Source organism: Fusarium coffeatum (genome assembly GCF_003316985.1).
Source record: "Fusarium coffeatum strain FIESC_28 chromosome Unknown BRIP53273_contig_413, whole genome shotgun sequence".
Taxonomy (NCBI): domain Eukaryota; kingdom Fungi; phylum Ascomycota; class Sordariomycetes; order Hypocreales; family Nectriaceae; genus Fusarium; species Fusarium coffeatum.
In genome coordinates, this window is record NW_022158202.1 from 1 (window position 1) to 16,547 (window position 16,547).

The window sequence follows — 16,547 nt, forward strand, 5'->3', positions numbered from 1 at the left end:
TTTTTTTTTTTTTTTTGGCACTTATCTTGTATATGTGATTTATTAAATGATCTACTAGCTGCCTATACTTCACATGAACTATCCATATTGGTCGCATATGACAGGGTTGTGTATTTGACAAGCCCAATCCAGCTCATGCATATGCTTCATGACAACTCAGCCAGCCTGACTACGGTTCAGCTCTCTCACCGAGAAAAATGACTCAAGTTCAACAAGCGTGCGAATGGTAACCATGTACAACTGCAATGTTCTTTTATAGACAGGCATCTTAATTGGAAGCTTTGAGTTGGTGTGTTGCCATCATGCATGGTAACGCCGTGTCGGCACTTGTGATATTATATGCATCACGAGGTTTAATTATATGCGTTGGAACATGCCTCTATGTCTTTCAGCAACAACCTAGTTGGAGAGTAACTGCTCTTAAGGACTGGGTTTATTCATGTTCTACACCTCGGCTTTAATCGAAAAAGGTGAGGCCACCATATCAACTGCACTGAAGCCCTGCAACATGACGGCACAGCAACACATTCACTCTTTGTACACTCGTTATTGATCATAAACTGTATTTTTAACTCTAAATTATATACTTAACGCCTCCAACTATTTAAGATGCATTACCATAAGATCCGGCTCCTCCACTATCTGTCTCACAACCTCAGCAGCTCGTGCCATAGTAGCACCATCAATAACACGATGATCAGCGCTCCAGCTAAAGTTTGTAACCTGCTTCTTGACCACGTTATCGTTCTCGTCAAACGCAGGTACCGTTCGCATCCGGCCGATACCTAGAATGGCTACTTCGCGCTCCACAATGACAGGACTGACATATGTACCACCGACGTTTCCGATATTTGATACTGTGATGGTGCCGCCTTGGAAGTCAGCTGGCTTGAGTTTGCCCTGGCTTGCCAATGCTTGGAGTCTTGATAGTTCTGCTGCGATGGAGAGGATGTTGAGGGATGCGACGTTCTTGATCACGGGTACCACGAGACCGCCTGCTGTGTCCATGGCGATACCGATGTTGTGTTGCGATCGGTGGACAAGGCATGGCTTGCTGGTCTTGGGGCCAACATCTACTCGGGCGTTGAGCATCGGGTATTGATTCAATGCCAGTGAAACGGCCTTGATGATAAAAGGTAGGTATGATAGCTTGCTTGGCTGTCCCTCGACCGTAGGGCCCTTGGCAATAACACGGTTCAGGCGTTGGCGCAGTTCCACAAGACTTGAAAAGTCGATCTCGTCTGCATAGAGGAAATGTGGAATGGTCAATGACCGTGTCATGGTCTTGAACATTTGTAGTTGTGTGTTGGATAGAGGCATAACCGTTTCCGATTGTACCGAGGTATCTTGGGGCTGAGAAGGTGTAGGAGTTGGCGTTATTTGCTGAGCGCTACCCTTTGCATCTTTCTCCTTGATAAATCTGTAAATGTCTTCTTTGAGAACTCTTCCATCTCTTCCGGTTCCTTCAACTTCGGAGATGTCGACTTTGAGTTCCTTAGAGAGATGTCGCACCGCCGGAGTAGCGATGCTGGCGCATTTGCCCTTCTCCTTAACCCGTGTTTCGACTGGGGCTTCTGGTGAGGTTTGTGGTTGTGTTTGTTCGGGCTTGGACTCTGAAGGTGGTGGTGGAGGTACATCCTTCTTATCAGCTTGTTGATCAGCTATCGCTGCGACGTCTTCAGCCTTGGCCTCGCCCTCGATATCGATGTCAACAAAGGGCTTGCCGACTTTGGCCATCTCGCCTGCTTCATAATGCAGTTTCTTGACCACGCCGGAGAAGCGACTTGTAATTTCCACAGAGGCTTTATCGCTTTGGACTTCGCAGAGTGGGGAGAACTCTTCGACGCGAGCACCGGGTTCCACGAACCATTGAATGACTTCGCATTCGACGATACCTGCTCGTGTTAGTGAGATCCTGGGATGGTGTAAGTGCTAAGACATACCTTCACCAATATCGGCCAGGACAACTGGCTTGATAGCCATTAATCTTCTAGACTCGCTGAACCATCTGGGAGAAGAGACCTTGATTGAAGACTGAGGGCGCATTGCCATGTTGCCCATGGTTCTGGCAACATGCCATTGCTTCTGTAGCACACGGGATCCTCGCTGGAGAAACATTGTAATGCACTATCAATTGGGTCTGCAGGAGTGAGAGTAACAAGCAGAAGGAAATCACAAATATCAGCACCAAGTCATCCTCATAAGAAAGAGGAGATGGTTAATACCATGGCATCGTTTAAGCCGAAAGCCTGGCTTCCATCGGCCCCGTCCGTGGATAACCGCCAATCCGGGGGAATGACGGCACTGGCGGGTACTAAGCCCGATCTGACCGCGACCCTTCGGCTCTGTCTCTCTGTCAAAAAACACCGGCACCCCCACATTGCCGATACAGGCAATTGCCCTGTGCTCCACTGCTCCCGTTTCTGAACGTGGGGACTTTGGACTTTTTGGGGTTTGTCGGGCAATAATTTTCCAACGTCTGATCTTAGAGAACAGAGAAGAGCCTCAAGTCTCTCTCCCAATAACCCTGCTTTCCTCCCCCGCCAATAAATCATGATGGCGTCACGACGTCTCGACCTATCCCTCTCCGGCCTCGCTCGTCGACCCTTAACATGTCTCTTCTGCGAAGCCCGACGATCCTTCACCACCTCCGCTCTTCGGCCGGCAAGGACTGAAAAGCCCGGAGCTGGGGCATCATTAGATCCCCAAGCAAATGTTGCCAAGCCAATTGAAGCTCCTCGAAGTTATGGAAAGCGACAACAGGGCCACTTCGTGCCCAAACCTCTCCCTCGACCAATTGGTATGCCTTTACCACCAAAGGCTGGAGAGAATACAGGCATTGATAGTCGCTCAATGCAACAGCGTCGCGAGGACTTTGTCAACTACGACAAACACTTGCAACGACGAAAGGAGCTGTAAGATAGACTTTAGTAGACATATAAGGTGTCGCATAGACTAATAGTGCATGTTTATAGAACGGCAAAGATATCACGGCCATACTTCCGAGATTGGGGTAACCTTCAATACCATGAGGGTAAATCCTTCATCGCACCTCCACGCCTCTTCAAGGCTGAGCTCTCGTTGTTCTTCCCCAACTTCTACGGCGAAACCCTTCTCAAGACGGATAGAAACCCGCGCGACACTACACCACTTCTCACCGGCAAGGCTTCCGTCATCAATTTCTTCAGCAGTCGATGGGCTGAGCAGCAAGTCGGAAGCTTCACCTCCAAGGAGGAAAACCCAGCACTCCACCAAGTGCTTGAACAGAACACCGAAACCACACAGCTTGTCAACATCAACTACGAGGATAACGCTGGCAAGGCTTGGCTGATCCGATTCTTTATGGGATCGCTGCGAAAGCAGTTCCCCGAGAAGGACTGGGACAAGTACTTCCTAGTACGACGAGGTGTCACCGACGATATTCGTGAATCCATCGGTCTACTCAACAGCAAGGTTGGATACGTCTTCCTTGTCGACCAGTACTGTCGTGTCCGATGGGCAGGCAGTGGAACAGCCCACCCCGTTGAGACAGAGGGTATGGCCAAAGGTCTCGCACGTATAGTAGACGAGATTAGACACGAAGCTGTGTTGCCCGCAACAGCCAAGGAGCAACACCCAGGTAAACAGCATCTCGAGGTGCCAAAACTCTTATAATTAGACGTCCTCCAGTAGAGGAGAGACGATTGTAACTTTAGCATCTTAGACATCATGACCCTACCATGGCCTATTGTACAATACCGAATACGCTGATACCCCTGAACACCTGTACATTATATAAAGTAACCAAGTCCTGCTCAGTTTTTACGAAAAGAGGAAAAACACAATGAAACAGAATGCAACAAAGCTGCCCATGACAATACCGTCCCTTCTCTTTTTTGCCGATATCTTTCCGATAAGCAAGTTGATTCCTGGTACTTGACTCGCTGCGTGCGTAATCCTCCTGTTGATGCTCGCCAATGTTTCGCGCTGCGAGATGAAGCTGTCTTGAACAGCGTTCGCTTGGCCAAGTACGTTGTCGATCATGCCGTTGCTGTTGTCAATGCGATTCCGCTCCTCCAGCATGTAGTCAGCCTCGGCAGCTTCGGGGTTGTTCTGGCGGTATTGGTCGATATCAGAGCGGACATTGGTCAGAAGATTCGCGCGATTGCGAGCTTCTTGTGTAGTTGAGCGCAGACGTATCAGATCTTTCTTGTGGTTGGCGAATTTCTTTTGGAGGAGTGAGAGATTGTTTTGTTTCATGGCAGAAGCGGAGAGAGCGGCGTCGGAATCGAGAAGTCGGTTGAGTTGGGCGATGACATTCTCACGCTGTGGCGGAGTTAGCAAGCTGTATAAGAGATTACAAGCGCAAACCATCAGCGCGCACCTTTTCCAACAATCCTTCCAGCTTCTTTTCTGTATCGCGCTCTTCTGCCGTAGGCTTTGGTGGGATATTAGGAGCTGTCGAGAACTGTGAATATGTATGGAACAAGTTATCCGTCTAAGCGATGGCGACGTCAGCTAATATTCCGGCGCATAAGACCATTCGATATACCTGTTTTTCCAGCTGCAAGGCTTGTTGTCGCAGGGACTTCCAGTCAGGAGCTCCTGAGGAAGACATTTTGTTTGTTATGAATGTGTTTCTGGTAATTGCGTGATGATGTATTTGCACAAGCTTCGGCCGATCTCAACTCATGATCAACTCCCTGACGACAGACCAACTGCCCGACACCTGGTCCGAATAATGGCAGAATTATACACCGCCTGCAGTAGCGTCAAGTCTCAGTCACCTGTTTAACCACGTGAGCTTCCAGAAGCGAGCTATTCCGAAAAAAGAAACGAAAAATCTAGCAAGCCCACTTGCCAATCAAAAATTCTAATCCCTTCTCAAACCCCACCGCCTATTTCCTTGCAAGCCCTAACCTTCCGCACCTACTCGCCAACTTCTCTAAATCGATCTATCGCGACACGGACGGTGACAGGTCGAGGCTGATAATTTTTGCAAACCACTCGTCGACACACTTCGTACACCACTTCGAAGCTATTCAAGATGGTGAGTACGAGCATTCCACGCCCTTGATGTTACGACAGATGTCGACTGCGTATTGTCGACGTCTCTTGCGGCCAGCAGAGAATCTTCGAGCATTCCATCGACCCAGACGCACATATCATACACAATCCACGATCGTCATCCCACAACTCAACTCGAGAGACTCGATCTTGATTTCGATAGCACACTTCACGCAAGACAACAGTACGGAATGGACAAGTCGCTGACAGGTTGAATAGTCGTCCGGAAAGGTTAAGGCTGGCGCGCTCTGGGGCAAGAACAAGGATGATTTGACAAAGCAGCTCGCTGAGCTCAAGACCGAGCTCGGTCAGCTCCGCATCCAGAAGGTCGCTTCTTCCGGCTCCAAGCTGAACAGAATGTGAGCATTTCTCCCTCGTCTCTGCGGTTTTGCAGCTGTGCTGCTGCTGCACGAGATTGTCAAAAAAGTCATGCCCCACTAACGCAAATTCGAATAGCCACGACATCCGCAAGTCGATCGCTCGTGTCCTGACCGTCATCAACGCCAAGCAAAGGGCTCAGCTCCGTCTCTTCTACAAGAACAAGAAGTACGCCCCTCTCGACCTCCGACCCAAGCAGACCCGTGCCATCCGCCGCCGCCTATCACCCGATGAGAAGTCCCGCGTTCTCGAGAAGACCAAGAAGCGCACTGTCCACTTCCCTCTCCGCAAGTTCGCCATCAAGGTACGATAACCACGAGCCGTGGAGGGTCATGAAGCTCTTCCATGGCGATATATCACGTCTCAAGATCAATTGGCTAACAACCCTCACAGGCTTAAGTTAAAAATGCTTGTAGTTCTTGGCGTGTGACGGACACTGGGTAGAAAGGAAACGGGGTATGGAGGGCGCGGCGTGCTTTTTCTTTGAACAAAAGACTTCGAAATCTGCATCGCATGGCTCAGGGAATCTCGGTCTGACTTGTACTTATTTCCCGGTTTGGGCCTCGATCTGGGACGGGTTATGTCCACGAGAGGCTGCCCGGAGGCAGTCTTAAAAAACAAAAATGAGGTCATGATGAACAACTCCTAAGATACGTGAGAGCAGTGATATTGATGTTCAGGGTCTATTCCGACATATTGTCAAGTTGTGCAGCATTCACGGCTGCACTTTTCGATTAACAATTGCCAACCAATATTGCTGCCTCGTGAACTATCAATCAACAAGGCATAAACTTTTGAGTATCAAACAGAACCTTGAGAGATAATGGGAAAAATTGTAACCCCCATGCCCCCCTTTTTCGAATTATCCATCTATCCTTTGTTCAATTGAACGAGAAAAACATGTCAGTGACTACCAATTTGTATACCAAAATTCTCCCCTACGGCTCGGCCATATTCGGTTGGTCCCTTGAAAGGCGCCTCGGATCACTCCAACCCGCGTCACCCCACCAGACCCCAACGACATCCTTCCGTTAACAGGCAAAGGCGACGTCAAGAAAACCTCATTCGAGCCATTCCTGACCAGTTTCTTCACCTTTCACCTGCTCAGCCCGCGTTTAGGACTTTGTTACGCAAACTGTATTCTTGACTTACAAAGCCCTATCTCGATTGATTCAAGATGAATCTTGTCCGATTTGTCACCAAATCGGCATTTAAAAAAGCACCCCGCAGCGGCAACAGATTTCTATCCGATTTTCAACGGAAGCTTCATCTTCGAGTGAACCGATAGTTGAAACTGATCATTGTTCGGGTGTCTCAATGAGATGAGAAATCGACAGCTCAACGGCCTACATAGGTCCCACCTGCTTCTTATACGGTAGAGCTCATTCGCCCACAGCGTTCATATCCAACGGCAAAGCTCTTAAGCGACATGAACCAGCATGCTGGAGCCAATGCAACTCCCGAGCACGGCAGAAGGACTTCCATCCACGGAATACCGCCAGTACCGTCACACAGCATCAACTTTCAAGTCACATCAACCGGTTGAGGCACGTTTGTGCCTAGTGACTATATTGTGGTCCGAAGAGGACCACGTTGTGTCCATTACTTCCTTATGTCATAATGGCATCGGGTATCTATCTACCTTTATCTGGATCTTGCGCTCATCTCATCCATTTCATGCTGCCCATCTGGGACAGCTTGTTCCAAGAACGCCGGGTCTCAGTAGAGAATTATGAAAACCAAACCCAGGGATTACCTCCAACGCCGTCAATGCTGATTTCGAAACGCCAAAAATATTTACGACTTGAAACTTTCGATCACCCATCTCCAGTCATCCCCGCGTGACCATGTCAGGAGCTTTTGCTGCTCTTACGCTCGCCATCTGAAAGATGTGTTTGCAAATGCCGGCGAAGTTGGTCTAAGCGATGGAAGTCCTTGCCGCAGTGGTCACATACGTGGCTACCACGGACGTTATGCGTACGGCGATGCTTAGAGAGATTGGATGATTCACCAAAGCGCTTTCCACAAATCTCACACATCAAGGGCTTCTCTCCAGTGTGTGTACGCATATGCATGGCTGGAAAACGGGTTAGCATGCTATGTTTACTGGGTGACCATGAGACTTACTGAGAGCACTTTGTTGCTTGAAACGCGCTCCACACCCCTCATGCTCGCACTTCCATGGCTTCTCGCCCGAATGAGTGCGCATGTGTTGGTCAAGCGATTGTTTTGCGGAAAGCATGATGCCACAGATATTGCACTTGACTGGCTTGTCTATCGTAAACGCTGTCAGTACATGCTTCAGGATCCTGGGTCAAGGGCTGGAACTTACATCCGGTATGGGTCTGCATATGTCGCTCTAGCTTGCTCTTCTGCGAGAATGGTCCAGGTCTTATACAACCATACCATGTACAGCAGAAGCCATTTTCGCCCTTCTTCAAGTTTTTCACATGCTCATTCTTGCAGTGATCCTGAAGTTCCTTGTTGCCTCCAAACGTTTTGGAACAAAGGACGCCATCTTCACAAAGCCATTTGCAAGTAAAATCAGTCTCTTCATTGATGGACTGGTTCTCGGCCAGCTCGGTCTTGGGCGTGGGGGAGTGAGAGGACAGGGAAAAAACAGCATTCTGATCCAATACTAGCGAGCCATTGTGACCACTGTTAAGGTTTCCATCATGCTGGTTCAGATCATCAGTAAAGCTATGGCCAAAACCAAAGTTTTGCCTGATGGCCGAGTCGATGTCAAAAGTAACGCCTCGACTTGGCTCGGTTGGGCTGAGGATAGCACCGACCATAGGCTCTGGTTCGGCTGAGGGAGTTGTGACAGAAATAGAGGCCGGAGTGGTAGAAACGGTGGTCCCGACGCAATGCTGATCATTGCAAGGGATTGCGGCCTCCTGACATGAAGCATCTAAACATGGCTCAAGATCGGCACATGTTGGTTCAAAACAGCATGCGTTGTGGGAAAAGTCAAGCTCGGCGCAAGAGGTATCAAAGCAACAGTCTGCATCATCTCCGTCTCCGCAATCACTCCAGCATTTGTTGTCACCGCATGCAGATGTACAGTCGGCGGAAGCAGCGTCGTTACAGCCGGTGTGCGTTGGCCATGGCATTGGCATACAATTAGCCATGGTGGCTTGATTCATCATGGTGGCCCAGGAAGGAGCAACAGCGTGTGGCCAGTGGCCATAGGTACTTGAAGGCGAGAACATGCCATTGTGCTGTTGCACATCGCCAAATGATGGGTGGTGGACATTCAGCATAGGCATGTGGAAGTTGTGGTGCAAGTTCTCGTTGACAGTTTGAAGGACCGCGGTGGGTTCGATATGCTGCATGTTTTGGCCATGAAGGAAATGGGGGGAGTGCATATGATGAGCGGCTGATGACTGGTGATAGTCCAGCTGGTGTTGCTGGTGTTGTTGTTGATGCTGTTGGAGCTGCTCGGACTGTCTCCTCCGCTTTTGTCTATGCGCCGAAGCTCTAATTGCGGCAGCAGACATCATCTTTGCAGGCGAGCTGGAGAGGTTTGATTGCGAACGGGTCTTTGCTCTCGAGGTACGGACATTGTTTGCCTGGTCATTTCTATGAGGGGCTTTATCGGCGCCGGATTTCAGATCGAGGCCAATCTCGAGGACGTTCTTTGCGGCAGAAGTTTTGCCATAGTGGTCAAAACAACGCTGGTCGAGACAAGCATTCTCGGTATTGTTACAAGTCCCAAGAGAATCGAGTCCATGCGTCAAGCACGTATCATGACCGAGCATAGAGTCAAAGCCATAGTCGACTTTTTCGGCATCGAAAGAAGTTGGCTGGTGGTAATGGGGAGCAAAGGCTGTCGAGTGCGAGTGGTCCATGGTTTCATGGACGCAGTGCTAGAAGTGACAACAGCAATCGATCGTTCTAGTGAAGACGATTGCTTTTGTTGTTTGTTACTTGACGCACAAAAAAGGCTTCTGAACAGAGGCTACAGTCGAGATGTTAACGAGAGTCATTGGAATAAATGGATGGTCATAGCAAAGTCCCCAGTGGATGTTGCGTGCGAATGGCCGGCCCACGCTTAGAGAGTCGATGAGAATGAGAACCCGGATGGCCAAGCGGCTCAAGAACTGGGCATGGAAGGTGGAGGGGCAGTCCAAGGGTACAGTACAACACTAAGGCACTTTGTAAACTTCAGTGGGTCACGGTGCGTTCTAGCGGGTCCAGCTCCCTAGAGATTAGCATGCGCAGCCAATGAGAGTTCATGGATTGAACGCGCGAATGGCTACTATGGTTGCTGGTTCAGAGTCTACCAGGCCGCAGGATAGGATCGGTTGTGTTCTGTGCTTTTTTTACAGTAATTTTCTGCACTAATACAGAAAAGAATAGGCAGGTGGTCGAAGGGTATGAGAGATTATCCAGGGCCAAGAGTATAACCCTTGAGACTGGAATCTTCCGGGGCGAAACCAATACCCTGATATGGATTGGGGAATACATGTATGAGCGAACGTGGGATGTTTGCTTCGACTAGTATTGACCCTGTATGTCTTGTTCGATCTGGGCCAAGATGGTAGGACATGGCTTCCATACTTCAGTGAATCACCCGGTCTCTGCTGTGGGGGTTACGCCGGAGTCTACCTCTGTGAATACATCAACCTACCTATATGAGGTCAGCGACCATGATGTCCCAGTTCCTGCATCACAGAGGCATCTCCAGTCAACCCACTTTCACCGCTCCAATCTTGTTGGTAATGTCTCTCGGCCTACCCTTCCGGCTGGAGCCCAGACAATAAGGTCTTTACCGTTACTCTGATTTGCAGCGGATCAACGGCCCCAGGTGGCCTCTCTTGGGCCAAAGCTCCGTTCCTGCATATGCTGTTCCTCGAAGGACTTTTATTCTCTCAGTTGTGTTCTTTCAGTCATATTGTGCTCGTCTCGGTGTAAACGTTTCATACATGTTACCTCAAGACAAACCCCATATCGCGCCAGTGTATTTACACCCGTGAAGAATTCTCCGTAGTGTACAGAATGAAGCAAATAAACCAGTAGAACTCCACATAAATATTAAAAGACTTTGATCTTAGCTGTCATGTCAGTTATAAGTAGAGTGAGTTGAAGAGTCCTTTATAAAAAAGCTACCCTATATCCTCGGACACCCGTCTAAGCTTTGCCATTACAGAGCTCGGCCGTTTTACCCTAGGTGGCCCTAGCCGAGTCGTCGAATAATGCTGCATTGGGAACCGATACCCAGTTTTCATTGACTGTATTTTCGTATTGTAGTCCACTCATTTACCATCTGGATGTCCGGGTTCTATCCGCTCCGGTCGGTTGGATGTGACTCCACATCTCCGGGCGAGTAGCATTGGTCCTCCGCTTGATATTTCCTACCGTTCAGCTGTTCCTTGGAGCAGACCAACCTTGCATTGAATAACTGAAGATATGGGCTCCCTGTTAGTCTGATCTTCTAGAACTATGTCAAGTCATAGGAAGCCCTCGCAGAAACTTGTAATGAGTGAACACGGCGAGCTCCTTATAAGTTCATCTTTCGGTCTCATTCTTAGTTCATGACTGTGGGCCATTAAGAAGGCTTCCAGTTGCTGAATGATGACAAGAAGAATATACCAATGGGGTAGAAGTCAGGAATAATAGGTCAAGGTTGAAGATATCAGAGCACATGTATTGTAGTCAAATAGTCGTGTATACTGAAAGCCAATCGTGTTACCGGACTCTGAGCTGTACCCACTTATATCTTGTTGGAGCTCTAGCCTGCCTTTCCTTCGATAGACATATCAGAGTTTCTCTTGACGGCTGAGGAAGGAATAAAGAGATTATTGTAGCTTGGATGATTAAGATGAGATTTCGAACTACTGAATCAATTTGCTTATGATCTGTGGAGGTACCATACTGAATTGTTAATAAAACATGAACATCATTGCCGAGTGACGTTGCTCACATGAGCCTCTGAGGCGCAGCGCTACTTCTCTCCAAGTCGTTATCAAAAGGGATATGAATAACCGTAAATAACCTCAACAACGCAAATTGTCATAATCTCATTGTAAAATCTATCATATTGAAGATTTGATAAGACTTACTGTTAAAACTCTGATTCTAGAACGTGTCTAAACAATAGCTCTCACGACCGTGCCTTCCCCTTTGGAAAGTTCTAGCCCCTCTCAACCTGACCTCGGATCCAAGCTTGGCACGACGAGACTCCAACCTCTAAGTATCGCCGCCGCGCAATCAACACTCACTATCTTCAACTTCTTCAACGCATTACAGAATACATCACCACTGAAACAAAAAAACCACTGTTTGAATAACCAAAGCACTTCATTCACTGTATAATTCAACTAGACCATAATATCAACCCACTGCGCATTGCAAAGTAGCAATGGGAAACATTTGTGGCAAGACCGAGCCCGAGGCTTTCTCACAACCCGGCCGTGTCTTGGGCACTGCACCTCCTCCGGCCGCCGGTACAGCGCCGGTCCCGAAAACAGTCGGCGGCCCACCGCGGACATTGGGAGGTGGATCAGCCGTTGCTCAAGGCTCAGACGATCCTGAGAATGCGCGAAGGAAAGCCGCCGAAGCGGCAGAGGTCAGAACTCACCCAGAGACTCTTATCGATGCATCATAGCTGACATGAAAGTATAGGCACGCGCCAAGGCATCTTCAAAGCCAGGTGGAAAGTTACAGACGCAATTAGCAGCACAGAAGAAGCAGACTCGCTCAGAGACGTTGAACGATGCTAGTAAGGAGCAGCTTCGAGCGCGTGAAGCGGATCAGGCGACAGAGGCTCTTAATTGGAAATGAGACAGGTCTTCTGCTTAGATGAGCAAGTTGGGAGGCAAGTTGAGTTCATGCGACCTGATGCAGCTGCACGATAATCTGAGTTTCAAGGATTCAGCTATCAGGCTCGCTTTCGCTTGCAAATGTTGGTATAACAGCCCTTGGGCACTTGGCGGATATTGTTTTTGTCGTTGTCGAGTAAATATTCTGATTCACAGCGTTTCTTTCACATAAGATACTACTAGTCATAGAGAAGAGTTCACACAGCACATTATTTTTTAATCCTCAGACTTGCAATCGCGTTAACAGTAACAACCAAATCCCCCACAGAGGGTTTCTAACGCCGTCATTAACTCCTATATTTGTATACATTTTATCCCCTTTCTCATTACCACCCCCTCGGCAACGCCCTAGACAACGACTTAGTCCCGTGAAAGCGTGACGATGATAGTGTACATCTACTTGTTGGCAGTGAAACCAAGTACGTTTAAGTGATGGTATATCGTCCACTGGCCGGTGCTCTGCTGTCGGCATCCACAGCAGCAATTGTTCCCTCACGCAACAAGCGCGTGAGCTCACTAAGAGCAGACCCAACGACAACCTCGGTGTCACCTTCAATGAGAATATACAGCTTGGGCTCTGCTCCAGCGGGAACTTCCTTGCCTGCTGGGTAGAAGTTGCCCTTTGTCGTAATCGACGTACCGGTAGCTTCCAGAATCTTTGCCACATTGGTTCTGTTGGTGACAGCCCATCGTGCCTTTTGAGGGAAGTCGTTGATCTCCAGTGTGGCATGGAAGGCGCCGGCATCGGGACCCTTGTTGTCGATGGGCTGACCAGCACGAAGTTGACCAGCTTTTCCAAGTCGGCTGTTGATTGCGCTGACAGCGGAACTGACCTTGTCCAATGGGTCCTTGGCCTTGTCCTTTACTACGCCACTAGTCTTGACAGGAGGCATGGATTTCGCGTCTGCATCATCAGCCTTTGCAGTCTCCCGAGACAGCACGCCAGATGCTGCTGCTCGGATGGCGTCGAGAGCCTTCTCGGCCTTTTCGTCCTCATCCTCCTTCTTATCCTCATTAACCTCCTCTTCCTCACCCTCGGCCTTGTGGCTCTTGCGCTCACGGAGTCGAGCCGCCTCTCGCTCCTGGTCGAGACGGTCAAGCCCCTTACCACCGAAACCAGACGTGTCTTTAGCCTTTCCAGACTTGACCTTTTCTCTATGAGCTTTCCTCATCTCGTTGAGCCTCTCAGGCACTGGCTGTCCGCTCTGCTCGAGTGCCTTGGCGATTCCTGGGGCGCAGTTCTCCTGTTCGGGTGTAACAAAAGTGACAGCAACACCAGTGTTACCAGCACGACCAGTTCGGCCTGCACGGTGTACGTAATCTTCCAAATGATTAGGAGCATCGTAGTTGACGACAAGCTTGAGCTGCTTAACATCGAGACCACGAGCTGCGACTGATGTGGCGATCAAGATAGGCACAACGCCCTTCTTGAAGTCTGAAATAGTGGAATCACGATCAATCTGGTCTTTGCCTCCATGAATTGACATGCAAGGATAACCCTTGATCATCAGCTCTTTGAGTAGGTCGTCGGCCTTCTCTTGGCGTTCAACAAAGATCAAGGTACGAGCGTCTTCATCGCGGTCATAGAGCTCTCCAAGAAGTTCGAGAACGCGGAGGAACTTTGATGGTTCATCTCGAACTTCAACAATTTGCTCGATTTCTTTCGCCACAACACTGCGTCCACCGACTGTGACCTCGACGGGATTTTTCAGCACCTTCTTGGTTAGCGAGTCGATGATTCGAGGCATAGTAGCCGAGAAAAGAATTGTCTGCCTATCAGGTCGCATGTTTGCGAAGATCTTCATGACCTGGGGTTCGAAACCCATGTCAAACATTCGATCAGCTTCATCAAGCACAACATACGTGACTCTTTTCAGATTGGTGACTCTTCCTTGGTTTGCCGCTAGAAGATCAATCATCCTACCGGGTGTGCATACGATGATCTCTGCACCACGCTTGAGCTCAGCAATTTGTTCTCGGATAGGTGCTCCACCGTAAGCACAAACAGAGCGGAGACCCATCATCTTGAGGAATGGTTTACAGTCTCGATGGATCTGGACGGCAAGCTCTCGAGTAGGAGTCATGATCAACCCGATGGGACCATCTGTGTCCTTGAGAGGGGGCTGATCCTTGATGTGTCGGAACATAGGAAGCAAGAAAGCGACCGTCTTTCCGGAACCAGTTTTGGCTACGCCAATAACATCACGACCAGACATCAGGGCCGGGAGTGCCTGCATCTGAATGGGAGTGGGCTTTTCGTAGCCCAAGTTGTCAATGACATCCAATGTCTGACGTGTGAGGCCGCATTGTGCCCACTTCTGAACCGGTTTAGGGACATCTTTTCCATTGACCTTGATGCCATCCAGCTCCAGGCGAAGGTCGGCCACTTCAGCCTCGCTAAGCTGACTCAGTTCAGCTGGTTCAACCCAAAAGTTCTTGCGAATAGGTTCGATCTCGATCTTGCTGTAATCAATTGTTGGAATATCCTTCTTCTTTCGCTTTGCTGTCATGGCCAATAGTGCATTCGCATCGCCATCTTCCTTCTTGTTGAAATCGTATTCGTCATCGCTGAAGTAGGCCTCGGGTTCCTGAACCTTTTGCGTCTTTGATGCCTTTGCAGGTGACTTTACTTCAGTCTGCTTTAGATCGGCCATGAAAGCATCTAAAGGATCGACATCATCTTCCTCGTCAACTTCCATCTCCGTGGGAGCTTCAGGCTGAGCAGTCTCGCTATTCGTTGTTGTATCTCCGTTCATCTGCACATCCGCAGGTTTAGTCTCTTCTTCGCCTGTATCCATTTGGTTCTCCGCCTGCAATCGTCGCTCATGAGCTGCACGGGCAGCAGCAGCGGCCTCCTCTTCGTTCTCGGCAAAGTTATCACCGTCAGATTCATCATCATCCTGGTCAGCGTATGGGGTATCATCAGCCTCAATAGGCAAGGCAGGCAGTTTGGTAAGCTTTCTCTTGGTAGTATCCTCTTCGTCCAAGTCAAGCTTACGTTTGGCGGGAAGCTTCTCAGTCTCTGCATTGGATTTTATAAAACCAAAGCCACTTGCTTTTGTTCTGTTTGCAGGAAGAGCAGATGCTAGAAAGGAAGGGTCAATTGAGTCCTGTAAGCGAGGAGTAGAACTAGACATACCGGTAGTGGTTTGCTTGACAGGAACCGAAAGCTTTTCAGGCTGTCCGCCTAATGAACCAAGTGCAGGTTTCGAAGCGTCGTGCGTCCGCGAGGCAGCCGATTTCTTGGCAATGGCCTTGGGATCAAACTTGCCAGAGTAGGGGGCAGCGGGGGATTCAACAGTAGGCGTAGCGGCAGGTGAAGCAGCGGCAGAAACTGATGGGGAAACTGTTTTAGATGACGCTCCGCTTGCCTTCTTGTCCATTTCAGCCAAGAGATTCCTTGTCTGACTGGGGTTTACCTCTTTTTGTTTCTGACTTGCGCTCTCCTTCTTCTTTTTCCATGCCTCAAGCTTAGCCAATCTCTCAGCCTTCTTGTCGACATCGGCTTGCGCGCCATCGGCTTTGGGAGTCTGCGCCTGTAATCCATCAGCAATGCTTTCGAAACGAGGAAACGGGGATCGAACCTGGCTGGCACCGGCGCTGCCACTGTCGCCGAGTGGTGTTTTCTGGTTTCTGCCATCCTCACGGTTGCTGCGAGCAGGAGAGTCAGTCGTACCCTCACGGCGTCCAGGGACACGGCTGCGGGAGTCGTCTCGCCTTCTCACATCCCGATCATTCTCTCGACTGCGGTTGCGCCGGCGGTCAGGTGAGCGAATGCGATCATCATAGCGCTCTCGCGATCTTCGGCGATCCCTTTCTCGATTGTCTCTTCGTCCGCCTCGGTAATAGTTGTCATCACGTCGATCTGGCGAACGGTCTCTTCGGCGGTAGTTGTCTCGATCTCGTGCACGATCACGGTCTCTATCTCGGTCGCGATTTCGGGGCTGTTGATGGAGCAGCTCGTCAGAATAAAGCCTATTAGAATTGCGATGTTGGCTTCTTACGTCTAGACTGCGCGATCTACTACGCCGGCGATGGTCCCTTCCATCATTGCGACGATCCCTATCCCGGCGATCATCGTTACGGTAACGACGGGAACTGTGGGTGCTGCCTGCAGGACTTGGTGAGCGCGAGTCTCTCGGCCGAGCCATTGTTGATGGTCTCGCAGGCTCAGCAGGACACTTCGTTGGTGAGACTACTCTTGAAGGGGAGACCGAAGCCTTTATAACAATGCGCGATGGCGCGTGGTCGCTTGTCGTCGTTGGCGCAAATATGTATGATATCTGTATGCCTGTATTT

General features: G+C 49.5%; 7 protein-coding genes across 7 annotated transcripts; 3 read left to right on the plus strand and 4 right to left on the minus strand.

The window, feature by feature from the left end:
• Positions 1–600: 600 nt before the first annotated feature.
• On the minus strand, positions 601–2,118 carry FIESC28_11483 (uncharacterized protein; the record flags this gene model as incomplete). The annotated part of the gene is made up of 2 exons (XM_031165606.1): positions 601–1,895; positions 1,944–2,118. 2 exons carry the CDS (start codon positions 2,116–2,118, stop codon positions 601–603), a joined length of 1,470 nt encoding a protein of 489 aa, XP_031010321.1.
• A 438-nt stretch (positions 2,119–2,556) lies between these two features.
• Positions 2,557–3,654, plus strand: FIESC28_11484 (uncharacterized protein; the record flags this gene model as incomplete). The annotated part of the gene is made up of 2 exons (XM_031165607.1): positions 2,557–2,915; positions 2,976–3,654. 2 exons carry the CDS (start codon positions 2,557–2,559, stop codon positions 3,652–3,654), a joined length of 1,038 nt encoding a protein of 345 aa, XP_031010322.1.
• A 147-nt stretch (positions 3,655–3,801) lies between these two features.
• On the minus strand, positions 3,802–4,597 carry FIESC28_11485 (uncharacterized protein; the record flags this gene model as incomplete). The annotated part of the gene is made up of 3 exons (XM_031165608.1): positions 3,802–4,305; positions 4,364–4,447; positions 4,532–4,597. The coding sequence occupies 3 exons, from the start codon at positions 4,595–4,597 to the stop codon at positions 3,802–3,804; spliced, it is 654 nt and encodes a 217-aa protein (XP_031010323.1).
• Positions 4,598–5,026: 429 nt separating this feature from the next.
• Positions 5,027–5,823, plus strand: FIESC28_11486 (uncharacterized protein; the record flags this gene model as incomplete). The annotated part of the gene is made up of 4 exons (XM_031165609.1): positions 5,027–5,029; positions 5,266–5,405; positions 5,503–5,728; positions 5,818–5,823. The coding sequence occupies 4 exons, from the start codon at positions 5,027–5,029 to the stop codon at positions 5,821–5,823; spliced, it is 375 nt and encodes a 124-aa protein (XP_031010324.1).
• A 1,451-nt stretch (positions 5,824–7,274) lies between these two features.
• Positions 7,275–9,275, minus strand: FIESC28_11487 (uncharacterized protein; the record flags this gene model as incomplete). The annotated part of the gene is made up of 3 exons (XM_031165610.1): positions 7,275–7,501; positions 7,552–7,698; positions 7,757–9,275. The coding sequence occupies 3 exons, from the start codon at positions 9,273–9,275 to the stop codon at positions 7,275–7,277; spliced, it is 1,893 nt and encodes a 630-aa protein (XP_031010325.1).
• Positions 9,276–11,788: 2,513 nt separating this feature from the next.
• FIESC28_11488 (uncharacterized protein) lies at positions 11,789–12,210 on the plus strand (the record flags this gene model as incomplete). The annotated part of the gene is made up of 2 exons (XM_031165611.1): positions 11,789–11,995; positions 12,052–12,210. 2 exons carry the CDS (start codon positions 11,789–11,791, stop codon positions 12,208–12,210), a joined length of 366 nt encoding a protein of 121 aa, XP_031010326.1.
• A 463-nt stretch (positions 12,211–12,673) lies between these two features.
• Positions 12,674–16,326, minus strand: FIESC28_11489 (uncharacterized protein; the record flags this gene model as incomplete). Its single annotated transcript, XM_031165612.1, has 2 exons — positions 12,674–16,192; positions 16,261–16,326. 2 exons carry the CDS (start codon positions 16,324–16,326, stop codon positions 12,674–12,676), a joined length of 3,585 nt encoding a protein of 1,194 aa, XP_031010327.1.
• Positions 16,327–16,547: the final 221 nt, after the last annotated feature.